The sequence below is a fragment of the Diceros bicornis genome, chromosome 8 (assembly GCF_020826845.1).
Source record: "Diceros bicornis minor isolate mBicDic1 chromosome 8, mDicBic1.mat.cur, whole genome shotgun sequence".
Taxonomy (NCBI): domain Eukaryota; kingdom Metazoa; phylum Chordata; class Mammalia; order Perissodactyla; family Rhinocerotidae; genus Diceros; species Diceros bicornis.
The window spans coordinates 59,155,505-59,181,165 of record NC_080747.1 but is presented as its reverse complement, the minus strand read 5'-3'; the positions used below and the strand labels follow the sequence as shown (position 1 = coordinate 59,181,165).

The 25,661-nt window shown below is 34.4% G+C and overlaps 1 protein-coding gene across 8 annotated transcripts in view; it reads left to right on the top strand.

Annotated features, from left to right (window-relative positions):
- Positions 1-25,661, top strand: part of ANKRD17 (ankyrin repeat domain 17) — a 162,821-nt gene that overhangs the window by 62,048 nt on the left and 75,112 nt on the right. For all 8 annotated transcript variants that reach the window (XM_058547252.1, XM_058547250.1, XM_058547249.1 and 5 more), the window contains exons 2-6: positions 10,583-10,736; positions 18,202-18,358; positions 22,067-22,214; positions 22,456-22,603; positions 23,829-24,062. In XM_058547252.1, coding sequence (XP_058403235.1) covers positions 10,583-10,736; positions 18,202-18,358; positions 22,067-22,214; positions 22,456-22,603; positions 23,829-24,062 — 841 coding nt within the window. The remainder of the gene's footprint in view (positions 1-10,582; positions 10,737-18,201; positions 18,359-22,066; positions 22,215-22,455; positions 22,604-23,828; positions 24,063-25,661) is intronic.

The window sequence follows — 25,661 nt, the reverse complement described above, 5'->3', positions numbered from 1 at the left end:
GATCGCTATTTCTGTATGTATAGTTAATTATATTTCTTAGTTTTTTCTTTGTCCCCTTTCTTGTATGTATTGTATGATATTCTTTTACACAGCTGCTGAATTTAATTTTCTAATAGTGTGTTTTATTTAAGTTTTTGTTTCGTTTAGTGTTTTTGCTACTCCTGTTCAGGTGTGCTAATAGGGTTATTTGTGCTTATGAGCTAGAGAGTTTTCCTATCTGTTTTCTGGGCTTTGTAAATAATATAATAATGTTCTGTTTCTTCTGAAGGGTAGATCTATGACTACCCTTAAGATTTTTTCTATGGATATATTCTATTTTGTTTCTACTTTTTCTTGAGTTAATTTTGATACTTCCTTTTCCTGGAGAAACATCCATTTGTTTAGACTTTCACATTTATTGATATAGTTGTGCTCAGTTTTCTAATGTTAATGACTCCTTATGTTTTTTTCTTTCTCTCATTTTCCATAATCAGACTTGCCAAAGGCTTGTCTCTTTCTTGCTAGACTTACCCAAGAAGCAGTTTTTGGTTTTAATTGTTACTTCTGTATCTCTTCTCAATTTCTTCACTTCTGTTTTTATTATAAATTATATTGATATATTTTGATTTGTATTTTATTTTTGAAGCTTTTTATTGTGTGCATTTTAAATCTTTCTTGTGTTCTAATGAATACATTTAAGCCTCTTAAATTTTTCTTTAAGGACAGCTATAGCCAAATCCCATGGGAAATAATATGCTCACAATTTTAGTTTTCATTTCCTCTGTGTTCTGAGTTAATTAGTAGGCTTTTTTTTTTCTTTTTAAATTTTCAAGTAGAGTGTCATCTTTTATTGTTAATTTTTGGTTTCTTTTAGGTTTATGGACCGAGAATGTAACCTGTTTTCTTTTTTTTTTTTGAAATCTGTTGAGATTCTTCTTTGCTTAAGATTCTTCTTTGCTGAAAACAAACAGGTGTTTGTTTTCAGACTGTGTTCTCTGTTCATGATATACTAAGTCCTATTTCACTAAGAAATGTAAGTATAGTTCATTAATTCTTTTTCTGAATCCTTCATATCCTTGTATAAGCTACTTGCTCTTTTCATTTTCTGAGACAGGTATGTGGAAAGTTTCCCACTAAGTTGTGTGAATTTTCCAGTTGCTTATATTTCTAGCATTTTTACTTTATATATTTCTGTATTATATTGTTAGGTGCATGAAAGTTGAGCTGTTACACCTTTTTGATGTATATTATCATCATTATAAAATATCCTTCTTTCTATTTAATATTTTTGCCTTGAATTTTTTTGACTGATATTAGTAATATCCTTGACTGAGATTGCTTTCTCACATGTCTATTTTCAACCTTTATGATGAAAAATTTTAGATATCTCCCTTATAATAGCATATAGTTGAGTTTTTCCTTCTTTTTTTAATTTTTCATCCTAATCTGCGTGTCATTTTTTAGAATAAGAGAAATATTCCCAGTCACTTTTATATTAACTAGGTCTTTTGGGCTTTGGTATTTTTCCTAACATTGAAGTTTATGGCAAAGATGTATTTTCTTATTACCCCTTACTCCTTGTCTTTTATTGACTTTTCTCTATTCTGTTTCCTTCCCGGTTTGAAAACTATGTATTTTATTCCTGTTCTTCTGCAGGCATTGAACTGAATTAAACAGTATTTGTAACTAGTTGCTCCCTTTCCCTGAACATAGGCTTTTGGCATTATTTCATTCAGTCTTGGCTTTCCTATTTTTTAAATAATCTGAAATCTTAGTCCTATGTTTATGTTATAATATGCTTTTACTTTTCTAACCTTAAGGAATCATTAATTAACAGCTGCCTGAGGTGCTGAAGATAGGTTAGGTTGTATTATGCTAGTTTCTTTTCTAACTGCTTAGTATTGTGATTCCAAGGCTGTCTTTCTTGGATTCATTTTTGTTGTTGAAAGCGTACATTCTCTAAATTCAGAAATGTTTGCAGTTTTTAAATTTTCAAAGTGCTTACATATCTATAAAACTATTATTTTATTCTGCAGTTTGGAATTTTACTTTCAAAAGAATTGTACTTCAGAACTTTTAATTGCACAGTTGTCTTCTAGCATCTAGTGTTGTATTTATTTGGGAAGTCTGATATCAGTCTGATTTTTAATTCTCTTAACAGTCATTCCTCCCACCCATAATCTTTCTAGACTTTATATCCTTGGAATTCTCAAATTTCTCCAAGTTATAACTGTGTGTGTGCATATCTGTATATATGTGCGTATCTGTGTGTGCATTTTAAAGCCGTCTCATAAGAATCATTTTATTCTGAGGCTAATTTTTATGATAATTGATGAATAATGATAAATACCAGAAACAGGCTAAATTGATATTTAAATTGCATTGTACTATTGATACAGAGTTTGGGGGAAATTTTTGAAATAATCTGTAACTTTAATTCTGTTACGGAAAAACCCACTTAGATAAACTCTAGATTTGCGAATTCCATACCACATTCGTAATTTGCTACTTTATAAAGTTTACAATTAATGTTAAAAATTTAATATTGAATTGTAATTTCATGTTACAGGTAGATCAGTACTTTGAAATATAAGAAAAGAAGTCATGTATTAGCTGTATGAGACTAATGCTGTCTTAACTATTATATTACTGATTCTTAGCACATTCCTAGATCTTAACTAAAATTTATTAGGTGGATAGATGAGTATGAATAAAAGAATGTAGGAATAAATCAGTGTTTTCTTGGTGAATAGACTTTCTGAAAGCTAAATTTATTTTTACTCAGGTTGACTCTAGTTTTACTTCAATCTCAGGATACTGATACTGTAATGAGTTATACTATAATTGACACTCTTTTTTACAAGAAGGACTTTAAGTGGGTTTTTATTTTATTTTATTAAAATGTATCCATAGATCAGTATTCAGTGACTCTACTGAAGATTTTATCTTAATAGTACAGAAAAAATATATCCAAATATATTAATTTTGGAATAATTTACTCTGTTAGGAATTGTAGTATTTTAGCTGAAGTTTACCCTATTTAAAACTACAAAAAATACAGAGCAAAGAAATTTTTATTACGTTTCAGGGCCACATGTGAAAGAGAATAAATTGTGATGACTATAATTGTGACTATTTCTTATTTTACGTATAATACATCTGTGTTTGTATTCAAAGAACTAGGAGGAGCAAATACCATATTTTTCTGGGGATGTTTGAGAGACATATGTAAACTATTAAGAATTTATTCAATCAGTGTTATGAAATTATCATAGATTCAAATTAGTTTCTTAACTTTTTATATCCTTTTTAGATGCAGCTTTTTAATATCTTTTTATATGCAACAGATATTTTCATAATGATAAATCATACCAATATTCAGAAACTATTGTTGCTTTGAATTATGTTTACGTAGCCTGTTCTCTGAATATCACTACGTGACGACACTTGAGTTATTATGTAATTCAGTCCATGATGATGGCCTCAAGTCAAGTTGTTCTAATGAACGTTTATTTTTTTGTAGGTGAAATGGTATCAGTTATGATCTGTGTCTGTAAACCCACTTTATGTCACTGAAATGACAAAATTGGTCGTAAAAGTCAAACACTGACATTTACTAAAAGTAAAAATCATTAAAAATATAAAAACTTCATCATAAACATTCTTTTGGAGAGATTTTTCTGCATTGACTGATTAAGAGATCTTAAAATTTTAAGCGTGGTGAACTTTGGATTGAAGGTACCTTGTTTTCCTGGAGCAAGTGTGGGAATTCTTTGTTATTTTAAAAACCTTTGTAATATAGTCAAGATCTAGATTACCTTCTTGAAATATAGATTATCATCTTGAAATTCGGATTACTAGCTTGAAATTCAATGATAAATGGACAGAGTGGTTTCCTGAATAACAAAAGCAGTAATAAATTGGTAGATAGGGGTGGGATGGGAGGATAGGGAGTATTAAAGGTCAAGAAGTCCAAATTCTGGAGTTGCTAGCATTTGCATTTTTTAAAGTATGTTTATCCTTAGGGACTAACCCTTTTCCCCATCCCCACTTTTTTCATTTGATGTATTAAAGTAAGTTCCTAATTGGTTTTTTGTCTCTGTTGTCACATCTATTCAAAACTATCTTTCACATGGGCTCTAATTATCTCTTTAAAACACTGATTATTTATTTTAATACTTAAATTCTTCAGTAACCTACCATATAAATTCTGAACTTCTCAACACAGTATTGAAAGGCCCCGTCTTTCTTACTTCCTTAAGCATTAATCTTTTTACCATTCTCATTGAAAATTGTTTTTTCCTTCTTCTATACAGTCACTGTATTAGTATACATTTACTACTATTTTCAATCTTGTTTGATATAGTTAGTTGTTTGCACAGTTGCCTTTCCATATTGTATATTTGTGGAAAGCATTGATTATAACAAAATTATTTTTATATTTCCATTCTTCTTTGGCTATCCTACCGCTTTGCACATAGTGTGTAATTGGCAGTTAATATTTGTTAAATGGAGTGGAGTTTGCGTATGTGATGTCCAGTTAATCAGAATTATCCTATATCATTATACTTTGAAACAAATACCAGTTTATTACGCTACAAAATGGACTACTATTCTCTGATATGGCAGTGATAATATATCTATTTTGAAGAGAAATTAGTTTGAAATGTAATGCTAATGTTCACAGTTGGTGCAGATAGCCCTACATTTCCTAATTTTCATGTGACTTTGTGTTTTGAGAATGGAAGGATTGGGAGTACCATTAATGGCATAAGCAACTCCATTTAGCCCTGACCATTGTTAAAAGACTTTGGTTTTCATTGTTAAGCGTTGTGTTGAGTTTATTTGGGGAAGAAAGTAAAAAAGAATTTTAATTACTTTGTTAATCTAAATGGTGTTACTGTTAAATAATATTTTTTTAAACAAAAGCAACTTCTGCAGTGAAACATGACCTTTAATCTTTCAAAACCAAAACGATTTAGCACCCACAAAAACATAGAGACTAATATAATAAAGCCTCTATAAATCTCTTTCTCAGATTCAACATTATCAAGAATTTGCCGCACAAGTTTGTTTTCCTAAAGTATTTTATGGCATATTACTGACACTACTCCTATATATTGCAGTATGCATCTCTAAAAGATAAGGGGGGCATTTTCATATCCAACCCAAGTAACTCATTTATGCTATTTAATATCCATTTAATATTCGGATTTCTTCACTTATCTTGAAAATTTCAAATAAAGTATATATTTAGTTGGTTATGTGTCTGGAGTCTCTTTAATTTAGAACAGTTTTTTACTTTCTTTGTCTCTTTTTTTCTTTTTTTTTTTTTTAAACAGGTTCCACACTTTAGATTTTTCTGTTTCCTTCTATTTAACTCAGTGGTTCTCAACTTCCTACTCCCCAAGATTTTTTTGTTCATTTGTTTGTTTTTCCTCAAGGGGACTTTTGGCAGTGAGTGGAGATATTTTTGGTGTCACAACCTGTAGTAGGATAGCTACTGGCATCTAGTGGGTAGAGGCCGGGGATGCTGCTAAACGTCCTGAAGTGTATAGGATAGCCCTTAACAGCAAAGAATTAGGCAGCCCAAAATGTTAAAGCCCAAAATGTCAATAGTGCCAAGATTTAAGAAACATTGTTCCTAATATTTACCTTATTAATTTTTGTAAACTGAAAGTTATTTCTGAGGACACTATTACATTATTGTTTATTTTGAGAAGAGGCAAGAATACTCCATAGGAGGTGCTTTGTATTTTATGTTGCATAAATCAGGGGCATATAATGCGTAGTTGTTACACTTTTAGTAATTAAACAATGGGTTCAAGTGGTGACAGTTTTATCCCTAAATATAGAATTTAAAGTCACCTTGTCTAGAGCAGAGTGAAACAACCTCTTTTTACTCCAGCAGGGAATTTGCTAGTGGAAAGAATATTGAAATAGTTAATTGGATAACTGGTCTCTTGGTGCTAGATATTTAGAAACCTGCTGTTTAAATAAGGGTCCTGTGCTTCTGTTTTCTCATCTGTAACGATAAATTGAACCAGGCCTTTGCATTTTGATGGTTCTTTATATTAGACAAGAATTTGATGCGCAAGCACCATTTCATAGAATATCCAGCTGGTCAAGACAACACATCCAAAAATAGTTTAAATGTAACTTAAATTGTCATGCTTTGAATATTGATAACTTTGATAGGTTCTTTCCCTTAGGGAATAAATTTACTAAGGACATCCCTTTCCTTCTGTCTCTCCTCTGTTTGTGGAAATTATTTATACATTTCATTTAAAGATAACATTTCAAATATTTTTGTGGATTTTTTATTCAGACCATTTTTAATGTTCCAGAACTTGACTGTGATTCAAAATGAATATTTTTTCTGTAGAAAGAATATAATAAAAAGGGAAAATGCATTTTAGTTTTTAATCTGAATTACCTCAACTGAGGATATGGTAGAGAGGTATATGCCCATAACTTAGTTAGTTATAGTTTACATTTGAATAAAGGATTACTATTTTTGTATTTTTATAAGACTGCATCTTTGGGGTTTTTTTTTTTTTTTTTTTTTTGGTGAGGAAGATTGGCCTGGAGCTAACATCTGTGCCAGTCTTCCTCTATTTTTTGTATGTGGAATGCTGCCACAGCATGGCTTAATGAGCGGTGTGTAGGTCCGCGCCCAGGATCCAAACCCGTGAACCCTGGGCCGCTGAAGCAGAGCACGTGCCCTTAAGCACTACACCACTGGGCTAGCCCCTGCATCTCCTTATGTCAGTCTCTCTCCACTTACTCTGTACTGTAGCACAAGAATCTTTCCAGTTGGAGAAAGAGGAATTGGTGTTAAAGGAGGAGGTTCTCTTCTGCTTCCTCTTCTGAACTCCCATTGCCCTTTTTTTTTCTCTTATTACCCTATGCACTTTCTACCCTGTATTATTGTTCATTTGTGCACATACTTTGGTTCTCTCATTAAAGAAATAAGTTCATTGATAGTAGAGTTGATTTTACACATATCTGTATCCCCCATAGTAGTAAACAGTAGTATCTCTTGCACAAAGACTATTTGCAATAAAAATGTATTTAATAAACCAATGAAGATAACATTTTGCCCTGCTTGCTACCTAATGTACAGTTTTTCTATATCTATAAAATATACCTCTAAGTTTATTTTGTGTAACTAACTCTCTCTTCTCCAAATACACTACAGCCTTTTAGAATCTGAAAAGGAAGGATCCTCAAACCATCTTTTATTATTCAAGAATTGAGTCCTGACAATGTGATGGACGTAATTCTAGTTGCCAGATATATGTCAGTGTGCCAAACAGCATCCCTGTTTCCATGGAGTTTAGAAAGGCAATAAGTATATATAAAAAGTCATGTGTGGGGGCCGGCCCAGTGGCGCAAGTGGTTAAGTGCGTGTGCTCCGCTGCAGCGGCCCAGGGTTCACCGGTTCGGATCCTGGGCATGCACTGACGCACCACTTGTTAAGCCACGCTGTGGCGGCGTCCCATATAGCGTGGAGGAAGATGGGCACAGATGTTAGCCCAGGGCCAGTCTTCCTTAGCAAAAAAAAAGAGGAGGATTGGCATCAGATGTTAGCTCAGGGCTGGTCTTCCTCACCAAAAAAATAAAAATAAAAAAGTCATGTGTGATAAATTTATGAAAAAATTATGCAGAATAAGGGTCTAGAGATGCCTGAGACACTTGCTTAGGTCTCACAGGTAGCACCTGAAGCAGTAATGGTACCTAGGTCTTTAGATTCTAACAGTGTCCTTGAAATTAGTTTCTTCATTAATCTTACACTGGGGGTGGGGGAGGATATAATAGATATCCATTTGTATTCTTTTCTTACATCCTTATACATTTTTTTTTTTAAATCTACGTGTAGAATTTCGAAAGTCATTTGAATTTACGGTTTTTTGAAAAAGTTTTCAAGTTTTTCACATAGTAAGAATAGTGGACTTAAAAATCAACATAAGAACTTATGTGGAGAAGTTTGAAGTCAATAGGAAAACATATTTCTCCACTTTGTATCCCTCATGAAGAGATTGAGATCCATTTTTCTTCGTAAATTTTCACCAAGTTAAGATACAACATGGCATAGGGGACTTTGTGTCAGAAAATCACTTTTTATTGAAATTTAATACCTTCTGTGTCTAACTTCTAACTTTCTGACTTTCCCTATAGTAAAACCTTTGTTCTCGCATATAGAAATTTTATACTTTTCTACCAGTGCCACATTCCTTTTCTTCTTTTATACAAATTAGTTATTTTGGTCAAAATCCTTTCATATTCTTTCTGCATGCAGTGTCTCCTTCAAACAGTTTTAGTACTTCTGATCTGTACTTTTGATTTGGCACTTAAGTATGCACTGTTCTTTGAGATCTTTTGTTTTCTAAAACTTTAATCTAAAATATTATTTAATTATTAGTATGTTCATTTTTTCATGTTTATTTTCTTTGTTTTCCTTCTTACATCTTCTCCCATTGGGTTGAAAAATTGTAGATATTTTAAGAGAAAATTTCATTGGGAAGCACCTTTTTCTTTAGAAAGACTCATTTTCTGTATGGTTGAAGATAGGAAGACATAGTTTTTACCATGCTGTAATTTTGAATCACAGCTTGCTGTGGCAAAACCATGCCCAAAAGTCTACTTCCTAAAGTATAGTACTTATGCTTTCGCTACTGCCTTTAAAAATAAAATTTAAAAAAATATTCTTGTTTTTTTTCCTTAACTCCCTGCCATCTTCACAGTTGTTATTGATGGGTTATAGTTAACATACTGCCAAATTTTCTGAAATTTTTCAACAATTTACATAGATTATCTTCAAAGTATTCCGTGTCTATTTGCATTTGAAGTATTAGAAATCTGAAATGTTATTTCACGTTAAACTGTGTTAGTTTATTGGAAATTTGGAGAGAAACATATTATTTCCCCCCCAAAATTTGACATTGGGTATTAAATATGTGTTGATTAAGTATAGCACTTTTGCCTAGTTACTAGATAGGTGACTTTCGAAAATGTAAAAATACAGAGTTTCTGGTGTTATAATGGTTAAGAATTTATTCCTTAAGGTTGTTTTCGTATTTCTGACATCCAGATACTATGCATGAGTGTAGTTGTGTTCTAGGTTATAATTACTTTTATATCTATTTTAGTTATTACAGTGTTAGAAATACTTTAGATTTGTGAAATAAATTTCTCCTGATCAAGTTAAATAGTGATATTTTATATAATAATTATCAACTTTTTATCAGCAAACAGAAAAGACTATATCTTAGTACCTATTTGTAAGTAGCACTATGATAAGGGATGTTAAAACAAAACTTTTCCCTATGTCTTAGGAGTTTTCTATTTTCTAATTCTTTAAATAACTTTTAATTGAATCTGATATATGTTACTATATTAGTTGTTATTAGTGTATGGTCTTCAGACACCTCAGGGTTCCAGAGACCATTTCAGGACGTCCACGAGGTCAAAACTGTTTTCATCACAATATTAAGATGTCATTTTCCTCGTTTATTGTGTTGACATCTGGTAATGCAAAAGCAATGGTAGGTTAAACTGCTGTCCCCTTAATCAAAGCCATGGTATCAAATTGTACTAGTATTGTATTCTTCACTGCCATGTACTGAGAGTTAAAAAAAATAAAAAGCGGTTTCACCTTAAGAATAATCTTAATGAAACAGTAAATATTAATTTCTTGAAATCTCCACTTTTGAATACATCCTTTTAATGTACTGTGTGTGACAGAACAGGGAGTCCACATAAAGCATTGCTGCATACGAAAGTATGGCGTTTGAAGGAAAAGCACTTTTTTTTTGAGATGCGAGGTGAATTAGCCATTTCTTTTTCCGTGAAATGCCATTTTTGCTGGAAAATATAACTGATGGACACACTATACTTATCAAACTTGGGTCTTTGGCAAACGTTCTCAGAAAAGATCGAAGTGAGCCTATCACATTTTAAGGAAAACAATTGGCAGTATTTGTTGCCAGTGATAAAATTAAGCTTTCAAGCACAAAGTAGAATTTTGGAAATTGTAATTGCCTGGGCTTGACAGCTTTCCAATACTTAAAAGCTTTTTTGATGAAACCGGTGGTGATATTAATGAATGTGATTTTTTTGATACTGTAGTTTAATTTCTAATATGGTAAATATTAATAAATATAACCCTTACATGAAGTCCTTGGGAACACAGTACTTTATAAGTGTATAAAGGAGTCCTGAGAGCAAAATGTTTAAGAACAGCTGATTTAGGTCCTCTACCAAAGTTAAAGTTTTCACAGTCTACGCATTAACCTCATAACTTGCCCTTACCCCCCCACCAAATTAAAATGGAAAAGAATACATATGATTTCAGAAAAAAATATTAGGCTGCATATGAATAATACATTCTTAAATTCTTCTACAAATGTTATTTTCTCCTTTAGTTAAACAATGGCCTTATATATCACAATGAATTTATTTAAAATTGCATTGTATTTATCATTGATATTTATGTTAAAATATTTTTTTCTCTCCTCTTCCTTTTTCTTCTGTTTCTCTTCCCACTTTCCCTTTCTCCTTTCATTCCTCCCTTCCTTCCTATTTTGTATTTGTTTTCTAGGTGGAGTCCTTCATTTTGGATCAGGATGATTTGGAAAATCCAATGCTGGAAACGGCTTCCAAGTTGCTCTTGTCAGGTACTGCTGATGGTGCAGACCTCAGGACAGTAGATCCAGAAACACAAGCTAGACTGGAAGCTTTACTAGAAGCTGCAGGTAAGTCTGCAAGCTCTACATATGTAATACGTCTACCTAATTTTTCAAAGTTACACATAAATCTAATAAAAACTCCTGTTTTTATAAATGTACAATTTTGGATATTTAGTATAATACTATGCGTAAAGGTTAATGGATTACTTTCTAGAGAATTATGTGGAACATTTCATTAAAGTATATTTTCATTACCAGAGTAATAAAATGTACATGTTGCTGTCAACCTTATAAAGAGGGACTTCTTATATAGTCAATTTTCATTAGTCCCAAATTCCATATTTGTGAATTTGCCTAATTGATAAAATGTATTTGTACCCCCAAATGAGTACTCCCAGCACTTTTACAGTCTTTCATAGAAATTCACAGAATCGTAAAAAATTTGAGTTGTCCCACACGCATGTTCCCTGCTAAGATGAAATAAGGTGATACTCTGCCTTCTTGTTTCAGCTTTCATACTGTAAACAAGTGTTCTTTTCACAATCTACTTAGTGCCACATTTTTCACATTTTTGTGCCTTTTGTTGGCGATTTCACTGTCTAAAATGGCCCCAAAGTGTTATGCTGAAGTACTATCTAGTGTTCTTAAATGTGAGAACACTGCGATGTGCCTCATGCAGAAAATACGTGTTAGATAAGCTTTCTTTCAGGCTTGAGTTATAGTGCTATTGGCCATGAGTTCAACGTTAGTGAATCAACTATGTGTTAAATAAGGTTGTCTTGAAACAAAAACACACATAAAACAAGCTTGTGTATTGATTAGTTAATGCAGATGCTGTGACCAGAGTCTTGTGGGAACCTAACCCTATATTTCCTGTAGAAGCAATGACTCAGTATTCATTAATTCAGTGTTTACAGTGACTTTACAGAACATAACTACCATGAATAATGAGAATCAACTGTATGTAGTTACCCCACTTTTTTGTCGTAGAATGTCTCTTGAAACCTTACAAAGTGAATCATCATTATATTTTTATAAAGTGGATCATCATTATATTATCCCCCTAAGAACAGTATTTTAATTAGAGATTATCTCCATAATCAAAGATTTAGCACCATCTATATATAATGTGCCCTAAATGTAAGGAAATAGTAACTAAATTTCTATGATCATTTTTAATAACCATATATTTTAACTTTTCTAAAGTAGAAATAAATATGCTGTGAACATTAATTGTTCATGGTTTGAGCACGCCAATGTACTATATATTGTACATGCAATGCATGTAAACTGCTACTTTGTTATAGCATAAAACTGACCTGCTGTTTGGTAATCCTTTCAATAAATATCATTTAACACAGCATCTAAATATTTGAAGGACTCGTGGTTAAGTTTGATTTCTATCCTGGTTAAAATTCTAGAATGGATCATTAAAGAGATTTTGACGAAATACAGATGAAAACATGGTAGAGGCACATACAAGGTCCTAACTTGAGGGGACAAAACTATTTGTACAGAATAGTTGAGATATAATTTAGCATTTCCCAGAAATTTGATGTTTCTCTAGAAGTTTATGTGAGTGAAATGAAGATTGTGAAATGATATGAAAACGGGTCGTAAGAGGAACAGGGAATGTTTCTCCTGAAGATGAGAAGACTCAGATTGAATACAAGAGGGGTATTTGTTTTCTCTGGCCCCAAGAGGCAGAACCAGGTTCAAAGATGCTACATGAAAGTAGATTTCAGCTAAAAGGAGCTACTTTTGGAGGTAGAGTTCCTTTTCATAGATTACTAATAGTTGCTTCATTTTTCTTATTTCTGGATTTATTCCCATTTTTTCTATTTTCTTTACAGTAGCTAACAAGCTACCCTCCCCTCTCCCTCCCTTCCTTCTTCTTTCTCTTTCTCACTTCTCCTCTCCCTCTCTCCTTTATTTCCTTCCTTTTTTCAGTTGAAAAATTGCACATTCAAACCCCAAGAGAATAGCATAATGAACCCTCGGCATATCCATTATTCAGTTTCAACAGCCATCAATGTATGGACATTCTTGTTTCATCTTTACTCATTACCACCCTGCTGACTCCCCACTCCCATGTTAATTTAAAGCAAATCTAAGCCTCATATCATTTCATATTTAAATACTTCAGTATGTATCTCTAATTAAGAACTTTTATAAAAGAAATATAACGGAAATACCATTGTGTATCTAAAGAAAAAAAAAATAGTAATTCTTTAATATCGCCAAACCCAATTGTTTTATAATGGTCTTTTTTACAGTTTATTTGTTTGGATTAGGATTCAAACAAGTTTTACATATTTTTGATGTTAATTACTTTTCTTAAGTGTCCTTTAATCATAATAGTTCCTCCCTTTTTTTTCCTACTTATTTATTGAAGAAATTGAGTTATTTGTCCCACTTTATGGATTTTGCCAGTTGTACCTCTGTGTGTTGTATTTCCTGTAAATCAGAAATCAGATCTAGATATTTGACTGGATTCAGGTTCATTTTGTTTTTGGCAAGAATAGTCATTCATAGTGTATATATTTCCTTATGTATCACATAGGTACTCTGGTTGTTTCTCTTTTTGCGATACTGAGATTGATTATGGTTTAGGCGTCTTAAGAAAGGATGCTTGAGGGGTAAAAGTTTTTGAGACCTTAGCTGAAAATGCCTTTCATACTGTCCTCATACTTGATAGTTTGACTAGGTATAGAATTCTAGTTTATTTATTTGTTTTTTTTATAATTTTATTTATTTATTTATTTTCCCCCCAAAGCCCCAGTAGATAGTTGTATGTCATAGCTGCACATCCTTCTAGTTGCTGTATATGGGACACAGCCTCAGCATGTGTCAGTGCGTGCCCGGGATCCGAACCCGGGCCACCAGCAGCGGAGCGTGCACACTTAACCGCTAAGCCACTGGGCCGGCCCATAGAATTCTAGTTTAAAAATCACTTTCAAAAAAAAATAAAACAAAATAAAAATCACTTTCTTTCAAACTTTTGAAGTTAGTGCTCCATTGTCTCCTAATTTGCAGTTCAAAAATTTAACACCACACTTATTTATGATGGTCTTCTATCTCTGCTACTTTTCCCTACTCCTACTTCTCCAAAGCATTAGAATTTTTGGCATTTTAAAATTTTTGCTGTCATTTTGAATATTTTTGGCTGTCTTTCACATTTAAGATTTTCTTCAAATGTCTGGTCAACCCTGGGTTTTGTTTGTAGTCAATAGCAAAGGCTTAAAAAGCTAAATTGGAAGGTATGCATGCATGTTTTGTCAACTGGTGGGTTTTCCTATCAAGTATTATATATATATTACATATATAATATAATTAGTTTCCTATTGCAACATAACAGTTCACCATAAACATAGCAGGGTAACACAACACCCATTTACTCTCTCTTAATTGCTATAGACAAGACGTCTGGGCACACAGTGTGGCTAGATTCTTTTGCTCAGAGTCTCATGGGCTGAAATCAAGGTGTCAGCTGACCTGAGTTCTCATCTGTAAGCTATAGAAGAAAATCCACTTCCAAGTTTATTGTTGTTGGTAGAATTCAATTCCTAGGAGTTGTAGGACTGAGATACTGATTTCCTTATGGACTGTCAGCTGGGGCTGCTCTCACCTCTTTGAGGTTGCCCACATTCTTTGACATATGGCTCCCTCCATCTTCACACCAGCACAGCACATGGAACCCTACTCGTGCTTTGAATCTCTGCCTTCCTTTTCTCCAGTCAGCCAAAGAAATCTCTTTGCTCTTCCTGGGCTCATGTGATATGGTTAGGCCCACTCGATAATCTCCCTATCGTTTGGTCAACTGTGTCATATAATATAACCTAATCATGAGTATAAAATATCAAATTTGGAGTTGCAAGGATTGTGTAAGAGTGTGTACACCAGAGGTGGGTAATTAATCTTGGGAACATTTTAGAATTCCTAATACGTAGTGATCGTTCTTTGAGAACCCCCCCAAATGTCAATATCTTTAAGTCTTTTTTCTGTATCTGTTCAATTTCTTGAGAGATTCATCTGCCAGTTTTTGACTGATGAATAATAAACCTGGCTCCCCGCATTTTGGGAGCTGAGAATGGGAAGGGGGCTGAGGATCTCATTGTTTATCATGCATATGTTCATTTAATCCTCATTTTTGATTTAGTATCTCATCTCCTCCTGTATATCTGATGTCTCCTACTCCAGGACCTTTCTGGTTTGGTTTCTTTAGAGAATAAACACCTGGCTGTACAGTTTGGGGATAGAGTCTTAAGTGTCCGACTGCTCTTCACAGGAGTTCAGTCCGTCTCTCTGTTTTCCGACCCAAGCCTCACCCTGTAGCTGGTACCTATAATATCTCTGTCCTTTTGGGCCGATCACCTTGTTTCTTTTTTTTTTTTTTGTAAGGAGGACTAGCCCTGAGCTAACATCCGATGCCAATCCTCCCCTTTTTTCTTGAGGAAGATTGGCCCTGGGCTAACATCTGTGCCCATCTTCCTCTACTTTATATGAGACACCGCCACAGCATGGCTTGACAAGTGGTGCGTTGCTGCATGCCTGGGGTCCAAACCTGGGAACCCTGGGCCGCCGCAGCGGAGTGCGCACACTTAACCACTGCGCCACCAGGCCGGCCCCACCTTCTTTCTTTTTGATATCTGCATTTCTATTTATTCTGTTTTCCCAGGTCAGTTACATCTCCTATTTACTTTGTCTTCATAAATATTAGTTTAGATTTAGAAATTTCTCCTAGTTTTATCAAAGATAAATTTCCTGTTGTATTTTAGTTCTCCCTTGAGTAAGCTCTTAGAGGAAAAAGGAGAAAAATTATCTTAAAAACATCTATCTCGTTAATCTTTTAATGCATCTTCTTTCTGAAGTTATGGGGTTCTGTTGTTCAGTTGATTAAATGTTGGAATTTCGAGAGAATAATCTGATCATCACATATCTTTTCTGTTTTTTGATCTTCACTGATTAATATCTAGCAACTGGATAAGACCAGTAAAAAAGGATCACCATTGGGGCCAGCCCTGTGGCACAAGTGGTTAAGTGTGTGCACTCCGCTGCTGCGGCCCTGGGGTTCGCTGGCCCGGATCCCGGGCGCGCACCGACGCACCTCTTGGCAAGCCATGCTGTGGTGGCGTCCCATATAAAGTGGAGGAAGATGGGCATGAATGTTAGCACAGGGCCAGTCTTCCTCAGCAAAAAGAGGAGAAATGGCAGATGTTAGCTCAGGGCCGATATTCCTCACCAAAAAAAAAAAAAAAAAAAAAGGATCATCATAATCCAGAGTAGCTAGAATAAATTAATTTTCAGTCACTATTTATTCATTTGGAAGGTTACCATTGTATCTTAGGTTACTTCCTAGTTATCTTTACTTAAATAGTTATCTTTAGTATGAAGATATGAGTTCATAAAAATTTTATATAGAATATTTTGTTTTTGGTGTTCTTTCTTTTCAAAGCAGTGATTACTTTCTAATGATCCAGATGTATCCTCTTGTCTAGTACTGTTGCTGTCACTGACAAATAGTTGTTATATAGCCAATCTGGGTTGGCTAAAAACTTGGAGTTAATTCTCTCATGTGAAAATATATCTGTGATCTTGGTCTCCATAGAGCCTTAGGATACTTAACTAACCATGAATATCTTATTGAATAAGTACTACTATAGCAGATTCAGACTACGGTTTGCTGTTATTAGTGACACAATTTATATAATAGGTATCAGTCTTATTAGACCAAGACTGATATTCTTTTATCCTTTGCACATCTTGATTATAGCAGGTACTAGATTTGACTGCTCTGAACATTTGTTAATAGCTAAAATCATAAAGGCTTCTTGCAGATTTATTTTTGGTTCCATAGGATATAATATTTGATATCTTGGATTTTTGAGAAAGAAAAGCAAACAGGTATAAACTTTTCTTTTATAAACTTTAAACACAAACTTACATGATATTGTTGAGTCCTTCCACCATTATAAGAAATCTGCCCAGATATGTTTATTATTACCATTTAAGTGGTCTTTTTGGTCTATGTCTTAGTTAAATAGTTTGTTTTAAAACCTATAGTAGTATTTCTTAAACTTTAACGTGCATCTGAATCACTTGGGGATCTTTTTTTTTTGGTGAGGAAGATTGGCCCTGAGCTAGCATTTGTTGCCAATCTTTGTCTTTTTGCTTGAGGAGGATTGTCATTGAGCTAACATCTGTGCCAGTCTTCCTCTATTTTGTATGTGGGACGCCGCCACAGCATGGCTTGACAAGCAGTGTGTAGGTCCACGCCTGGAATCCAAACCCGCAAACCGTGGGCCGCTGAAGCAGAGTACACAAACTTACCCACTGCGCCACCGGGCCAGCCCCTTGGGGATCTTTTTTAAAAATTCAGGTTTTGGATCAGTATATCTTGGAGCCTGAGATTCTGCATTTCTCCCAAATGATAGCAATGCTTCTAGTCCATGGACCGCATTTTGAGTAGAAGAGTTCTGTAATATCCATCATAACGTTAGATGTTTATCTTCAAGTTGGAGCAAAGGTTCTTAATCCTGGCTGTGCATTAGAATCTCCTTAGACCTATTAAAATATGTAGTAGATGCCTAGGCCCCACTTTCTACTTACTGGAATTACATCTTTAGATATAGGAGAGCTCAGCAGTTATAGATATATATTTGAAAAGCTACACTGATGAGCAGCCTGGATTAAGCACCACTAGGTTAGAATAATAAAGGTTAGAGATAAGCTTGCTTATAGTGATATCTGGAAAAGCAACAGTTAACGTTTGTTGTGGATGGTTACTAACCATTTCTGCTGTTGAAAATTTTTTTTCTCTTGCTGTTCTGAATGTTTTTTAGATATGGTGCTTTTAGGTATGATTTTTGAGTATGTGTAATAAGTTTAGTTATAATTTGAAATAAATAGATAGTCATATATAGATTATCTTTTATATAGCATATAATGTTTTATTACGTCATTTTTGGTCACAAGTGACAGTAGCCCAATTTAACGTTCTTAGACAAAAGTCGTTTACCACAAGTGTAGGAATGGTGCTGGCTTCTGGCACTACTGGTGTCAATGAGTCAAAAATAACTTTATCAGAACTGTGTCTCCTTTGTGTTTCTCTGTTCTGCTCTCCTCTATGTTGACTTATTTTGGAAAGTTTTTTTCTCTTGGTGGTGATAAAAGTGGCCGAATAGCTCATGACTCACATCTTAGCAATTTAGCAACCTTTGAACATAGATTCTTCTTCCAAACCAATGGCAAAAGTCTGAGTAAGGACTCCTAATTGTCCCAGCATAGGCCAAAGACCCATTTCTGGCACCAGAGAGGCACAGGGTCAGGTACTTATGGACCACATGGAAGGAATAAGATTATTAGAGAATTGGAGAAGAGTGATTTCCCAAAAGATTTGGGGCAGACAATCTATATGTCCATTGTACCATTTGGAGGTTGTTTGTTAACATATGTAGAATTAAGTAACTTGAATTTTGCTTTTGTTTCTCCTTTTGGGTGTATCCATATTGGTGTGAAAATAATTTAATAGGAATAGGCAAATTATCCACGGCTGATGGTAAAGCCTTTGCAGATCCTGAAGTGCTCCGGAGGTTGACATCGTCTGTTAGTTGTGCGTTGGATGAAGCTGCTGCTGCACTTACCCGTATGAGAGCTGAAAGCACAGCAAATGCAGGGCAGTCGGACAAGTAAGTACATTTTCACTGTGATCAATATAAAAACATTTTCTTAAAAATAATAAAGCTAGCTGACATTTACTGAGCGTTTATTTTGTGCTTGGCACTATACTGACCACTTTACATGTGCTAACTCCTTTATACTCACAAAAAGCCTTAGGCGTGGGTTTTGTTTTTACTCCCATTTTACTCATGAAAAGCTCAAGAGAAGGGAGTAACTTAAAGTCAAATAGGTGACAAGTGGCAAAGCTGGGACACCAGTGTCTGACTGCAAGGCTGACTTCTTACCCAATAGGTTATACAAGACCTTTTGCTTACTTAGATTTTGTTTTCTTTTAATGTTTTAGTGTCAAAGAAGTAAATGCTTTCTAATTAGTTATGCCATTTTCCAGTTCATGTGCAAAGTTCTGACCATTTTAAAGGGCAAGGTTTTTGTTTATTAGTTTAATGAATATTCAAAAAATGTCATAGATCTAGTTCCCATAACTTGAATGTGAGTCCCAGGGACTTTATTTTTTATGTCCTACAATTCCTTTTGTGTAATACTTTACAGTTAGTGAGGGCTCAGTAAATATTTTGTGACTTTTGCCTTTTAAGTTTTTCTGATGATGCTATGCAATAAAAATCACACTACCTAATATATAAAAACAATCATGGATAGTATAGTGAAAAATTGATCTAAACTCCAAGGAAGCAGCTGGGAAAGAATCATTAATACGTGTTACTTTTTTCACTCTTCAGAGGCTTCTTTCTTTCCTCTAAAAAGAAGTCATTTGATTTATTTTAGCAGTTGCCTTTAAACAGTTAAGAAAATAGGAATATTCTTTTATATATGGATGGGTTTAGAGAATAAAATAATAGCATTTAAGAATGGTCTTTATTTATTTTTTTTTTTTTGTGAGGGAGATCGGCCCTGAGCTAACATCTGCCAATCCTCCTCTTTTTTCTTGCTGAGGAAGACTGGCCCTGGGCTAACATCCATGTCCCATTTTCCTCCACTTTCTATGGGACGCCACCACAGCATGGCTTGACAAGTGGTGCGTCGGTGCGTGCCCGGGATCTGAACCTGCAAACGCCCGGCTGCCACAGCGGAGCATGCACACTTAACCGCTTGCGCCACCAGGCCAGCCCCAAGAATGGTCTTTAAATAATAGTGTTTTAATGCAACATCTTTTAAAAGTGTGAAAGAGAGGTTATATTATATAGTATTAATAAGAGTATCAGTTTGCTGTTTCCCTTGGCTCTGTATTGTATCTTCATTTGTCTAGGTTTTTGTGTTTTTATTAATTTATTTTACCATTCTTCTCATAGATTGACTCTCCTTCTTTAGTTACTCTCAGGTTCTATTCCTTAGTTAACATTCAGTTTTACTAGCCTACAATATTATTGATATTCTCCAGATATTTCTTTTTTTTGCTGAAGAAGATTCGCCATGAGCTAACATCCGTTGCCACTCTTCCTCTTTTTGCTTGAGGTACATTTGCTCTGAGCTGATATCTGTACCAGTCTTCCTCTGTTTTGTATGTGTGTTGCCACCACAGCATGGCTGCTAAAGAGTGGTGTAGGTCCACGCCTGAGAATCGTACCCAGGCCGCCAAAGCAGAGCACGCTGACCGTAACTAACAGACCATGGGGCTGGCCCCCAGATAGTTCTTAATGTGATGCCTGCAGAGGTTGGCAAGAGAGAAAATTAAAAACACCTTGAAGAGTGTATTAAAGCTAGTTTAAGCAGGAAATAGAATAGAAAAATAAAATGTCATAGATTCTTTGGCATTGAAAATTATAGGCAAAACAGTAGAGCATGTTTGTGACAGTCATATTTATTCAGCAAAGCTTGAGATATATAGTGGAGTGCAGTGAGTGCTGTGTGCCAGATTTTACATTAGTTCAGTGTGGTGCCGTGTGCCAGATTTAACATACTCTTTGCTCACAAGTTCTCAAGTTCAGCTGTTGCTAGAGCAGTTCTTGTAAGATTATTTTAAAGCTAGCATATACATATGGTAATTCAATGAAAGTCCAAATGGGAAAGTAAAGTGGGGTGTGTGCCTGAGGGGGAAAGAGAGAATGAGAGACCACTTGAAAGAGAGAAAAGGTATGTTGTTAAATAGGAAATGCCTTGTGGGAAGGATTTGTCCTAAACTTTCTTAAAGGTGATAGAGAACCCTGGGTCTAGGGACTGTCAGTGTCCTATAAAATGGGAAATTAAGAGACAAGCTTATTAAGTGCTGCTCAAGACTTTGACTTCCGTAAGGGGACAGTGCAGTTAATAAGTAGGTAAAATACATAGTAAGGCACACAATGATAAGAACTATGGGGAAAAAACTGAATGGGGAAGTGCTAGGGCACTGTTTGGGGTTGGAGGTCACGTTGCATTTTTAGTAGAGTGGTCAGGGAAATCCTCACTTAAAAGGTGGCTTTTTAATAATAAGACCTGAAATAGGTAAGGGAGTAAGCCGTGTATGAGAGAGGAGCTGTCTTGGCAGAGGGACAGCAAATGCATATGTCTTGGAGTTGGAGCTTAATTAGCATTTTTGATGAAAAGCATGAAAGCCAATGGGAAGAGTAAGTGTGAGAAGAGTAGGTGATGAAACCAGAGGTAAAAAGGAGAAGTGTGAGATCCTACCACTAGACAGATAAGGATTTTAGCTTTTACTGTGAGTGAGATTAGAGGTCAGCAGAGGATTCTTAGCAAAGGAGTGACATGATCTACTTTCCTTTAAACAAGATCTCTCTGGCTGCCTCATTGAAAAAAGCCTGAAGTGGAGAGCAAGGGTAAAAGCAGAGAGACTGCTCAGGAGACTTTGCCATAATCTGGGCTTGAGATGATGTTCTTGAGTTTGGGTAGTAGTAGTAATAGACGTATAGGAAAGAGGTTATCCATGGTACCGTTAGTACCTAAAGTGACAGGGCCATGTTTCGAGAGGATAATAAAAGAATTGAGTTATTTTTGAAATATGGAGACTACTAATTAATAGCCCTGAGTTTAGTGGGTTTTTTTAGAATGAATTGTCTCCAGAAGTGAGAGAATCTTGAGAAATGTCCATAGTTGGAATTTTTGGGGAGGTTTATAGGGAAAACACTTTACTCTCAGTCTAATTTACTGTTGCTCCACTTTTTCCATTCCTTTTGCTAGAATCCAGCCTTTGCCTTGCTTGGATATTTTTCAGACTTCCAAAACATGATGGCATAAATAAATACTTCGAAAAAACACTCTTTCTTATCAGTTATTCATGTAGTCAAAATTACATGCTCACAACTTTCCTTTGTGATTTCCCTTTACTTGATGGAAGGACTCAGGCCTTTATAATTAGTACAGGTTTTACCTGTTTTATTAAATACTTTTTTATTAAATTTTGTAAAAATTTTCTAGTGACCGAAGAAAAAGAAGCACAATTATAACCTGTATTTTGTTCATGTGATTTTCTGTAAAATTTTATTTTAAAATGTTCTTTTTTTCCACTTACAGTAAATTGGACTGTATCTTTCAATTGCATAACTGAAAACATTTTGTGATGTTAATAATTTTGTTAGTGACTTTTATATGTAGGTTAAAAAGCACAGTGAACTGAGTCATTTTCAGTTTTCTTTTTGTTATGGATCATGTTGAAATAATCATTCTTATTTAGCACGACTTTCAGATTGAACTCAAAAACCAATACTTATGCTGTACAATTTTTTGTATTCTTGTATTCTGATATTATAATATTCTTCACCTGATAGCCGCAGTTTGGCAGAAGCCTGTTCAGAAGGAGATGTAAATGCTGTGCGAAAGTTACTCATTGAAGGGCGAAGTGTAAATGAACACACCGAGGAAGGGGAGAGCCTCCTTTGTTTAGCTTGTTCTGCTGGATACTATGAGCTTGCACAGGTTTGTATTATAAGAATAAAGCTTATGGATTTTTTATTTTGTTTCTTTAATCAGGCCTTCTTAGTCAGGAAATAAACTCAACCATTAAGCTCATTTCAACAAATAGTTTTGTTAGATACATTTTGTGTTTATTGGCTCTTTTACTATAGTATGAATAGGTAGATGTTAACATAAATGTATGTTCAAAATTTTTTGATGAAAATGTCATTTTCTAATATCCTTTAAACATTTTTTTCATAAGGTTTTGTTGGCAATGCATGCAAATGTGGAAGATAGGGGAATCAAAGGTGACATTACACCTTTAATGGCTGCTGCTAATGGAGGACATGTCAAAATTGTGAAGTTGCTGCTAGCTCATAAAGCCGATGTCAATGCACAGTCTTCAACAGGTTATGCATATTTCTTTTTCAGTTTTGTTAAATATTAACACCCTTTGGTAATAATTATTTCCCATGAAAGGGATCATTAGTCACGCTTTTGCAATTCTCTTATTTTAAGTGCTGCACGTTTGCATGAGTCTGTACATTAGGTTTAAAATATATAGTAGATATTTTGAATGAAATTTCTCCTGTTTGTGTGTATGAGGGCCTTTGATTACTTGGCCTTTTATGGTTCTTTTAGATTAAACACTGGCCCAGGTAGAAGGACCACCCTCTTGGAAATGAAGAGATGTGGGCTACAGTTCTCAAACCCAGGTTTCATGTTTTAGGGGGCAGAAAGGAAGGGAAGATAGGGAGAACAAGAAGGATATGGAACAAAAGGCAAGTCTATCATTGCCTACTGTTGCTGAATTTTGGTGTGACACAAAAAGAAAGTATATGAACTACTTAGAAAAAGAAAGTATTATATGAAAACACTCTGTCCACAAGAGACATAACTTTAGTGTAAACTGATTTTTTTTTCTTTCAAACTTGGGCATAGATGGATTTGTATAAAAGCTCTACAGTTATATGAAAATATATTTTATGCATTTCCTTCATCTAATATTTTAAAATTTATTAAATATTTTAAATGATCTTTAAGGTCTACAGGTTCTGGTTTGAAGGGATTTTAGAAATCCTTGTTTCACCCAGAATATTTTTTTTTTTTTCCTGTAACATGAGAGATTTTTATCATTAAGAAGGAATGTTTTTGAAATTACTTGAACTTGGATCAGTTAACTGATGTTTGAAGTTGTAGTGGAAACAAAATATGTATGATTAAAAGGAATGGTATGAGATGTATCTATATATGATGAATAATTACAATCCAAAAAAAATAAGCTTGTGTGACACATTTCTCTGATTAAAGTTAGCATGAACATAACTTTTTTCTCATCTGAAAAGTTAGTTTCAGAATTGCTCAGTTCTTGAGTAAGTCTACAGTTGTGGTACGTGTATCTGAGTTTTCCTGTGTATTTGACCCTGATTTTAAATGGAAAGAATACAGAGTTGATTTCAGTAAGATGAAATCCAATGAGGAAAGGAATTATATAGATATATGTGTGTGTATAAATAGATTATCTAAATTGATTAAAATTATAGTCTCCCATTTCAGTTTTCTTCTTAATGTTAAATTAGACTTTTATTTTGGTATTTTATGTTAATGTCTTTTTTTGTTTTTTTATTAAAATAGGCAATACAGCACTTACATATGCTTGTGCTGGAGGCTATGTAGATGTTGTAAAGGTGCTCTTGGAATCCGGTGCTAGTATTGAGGACCATAATGAGAATGGTCATACCCCTCTTATGGAAGCTGGAAGTGCTGGACATGTGGAAGTAGCCAGATTGCTGCTAGAAAATGGGGCTGGCATTAATACGCATTCCAATGAATTTAAAGAGAGTGCCCTTACATTAGCTTGTTACAAAGGTACAGTATAAAATGTTTTTTTAAAACAAAGCTTTTAAACACATGAAATGACAATTACTTTATATAATATGTTTTTTAATTAAAATAAAATGTAAAATTAAAACGTAGTAATAGTATATAGTATGTAATTAACTGTTAAATAAAAGTGTTTAAAGTATCAAAAGTTTAAAATTTTAATACTAAACTTTAAAAATATAGACTTAATGTTATAAATATTGTCAGTGAAAAACGACTCTTAATTGATCCATTTGTTTTATCAGAAACAGTAATTTTTATATGCACGATACTTTCAAATGGTTTTGCATGTCAGAATTTTTGCCTGGTTCACACTAAAGAATACTATTGAATCCAGAAGAATTCAGGCTCTAAGTTTAAAAATAAGCACAATAAAAGTAGCCAGAATGATACTATTAACAAGAAGGTACTTAATGCTATTTCTTGTGATGCCATGAAGAAAAGAGAAAAATTGAAGACAAAGCAGGAGATGTGAGAAGGAAAATAAAAAGTGGTGTGGAGGGAGTTTGAATTCAAAAGAACAATTTTAGAGTGTCATCAACACTTTTAATAAAGTTAGAAGGAAGAGCTGATTGAAGTTGAGAACACCTACCCGTATTTGTACAAAAGGGGCATATGATATTTTAAATGATGTCAACTAACCTGAAAATATTGATAATACAGAAAAATACCCCTTTTTGGAAGGGCAAGACAGTTGTCTGGAGAGACGCTTGGTCTTCAACTAGTTAATGGTCTAGATTCTAGATTCTAAAAAGACAGCCACAGGGTCAGACATTTTTCAAACTCCTCCTTTATGACAGACAAATGGCTATAAATAAACTGAGGAAGCTTTTTAAAAAGGAAATTTCATATAATTTTATGTCTGCATAGCCATTCAGTTCAATGTTTATACCATCTGCAGCTGTGCCATGTTTGTGTATCATAAAATAAGTGATAAATTCTTGACCCTGAGGCATCAAGAAAAAGCTCTTGCAAGGCTGGGTACAAAATTTAAGGAGGCACTCTTATCTCAATGGCTGAATCTTCACTTACACAACTTCGTGAGTGAATACTTCCTTAAATTTTGCACCCAGGGCTTTGATTGCCTTACCCTAGTCTTGGCCCTGGTGTTGTTTCCTTTGCTTCTCTTTCAGAGTGGCCAAGGTTATGTGAGATCTTTTGGAATAATTTCCTTTAAAAACATGGTTAAAATAATGCTTAGATACATAAGTAACTAAAAATTAAGTTAAATGTGAAAATACACTCCATGATTATCTGGTGTTAACAGATTTTCAGAGTAAGGGTGGTTAGGAAGCACAGCTGAGGCCCCTTACTTCTCTAGTTGTTTGGTAATTAGGCAGAGGCTGATCTGCATTGGGAGGAGAGGAATTAATAAGCCTTGGGGCAGCCGCTTTAGGGCCAGCTGATTGGGTGGCTCTCTCCTCTTCTCACAAATACTTTTGAACCTGGAACTGGCTGTGTTTTACTACTGAGTCCCAGCTGGCCAGAGGAGCTTTGAGATGGGGCTACATTTAACTACTCTTCCCTCTCTTCTTTGCTTGTAGCCCCACCTGCTTTCCAAATGGGGCATCTGAGGTTGGGGCT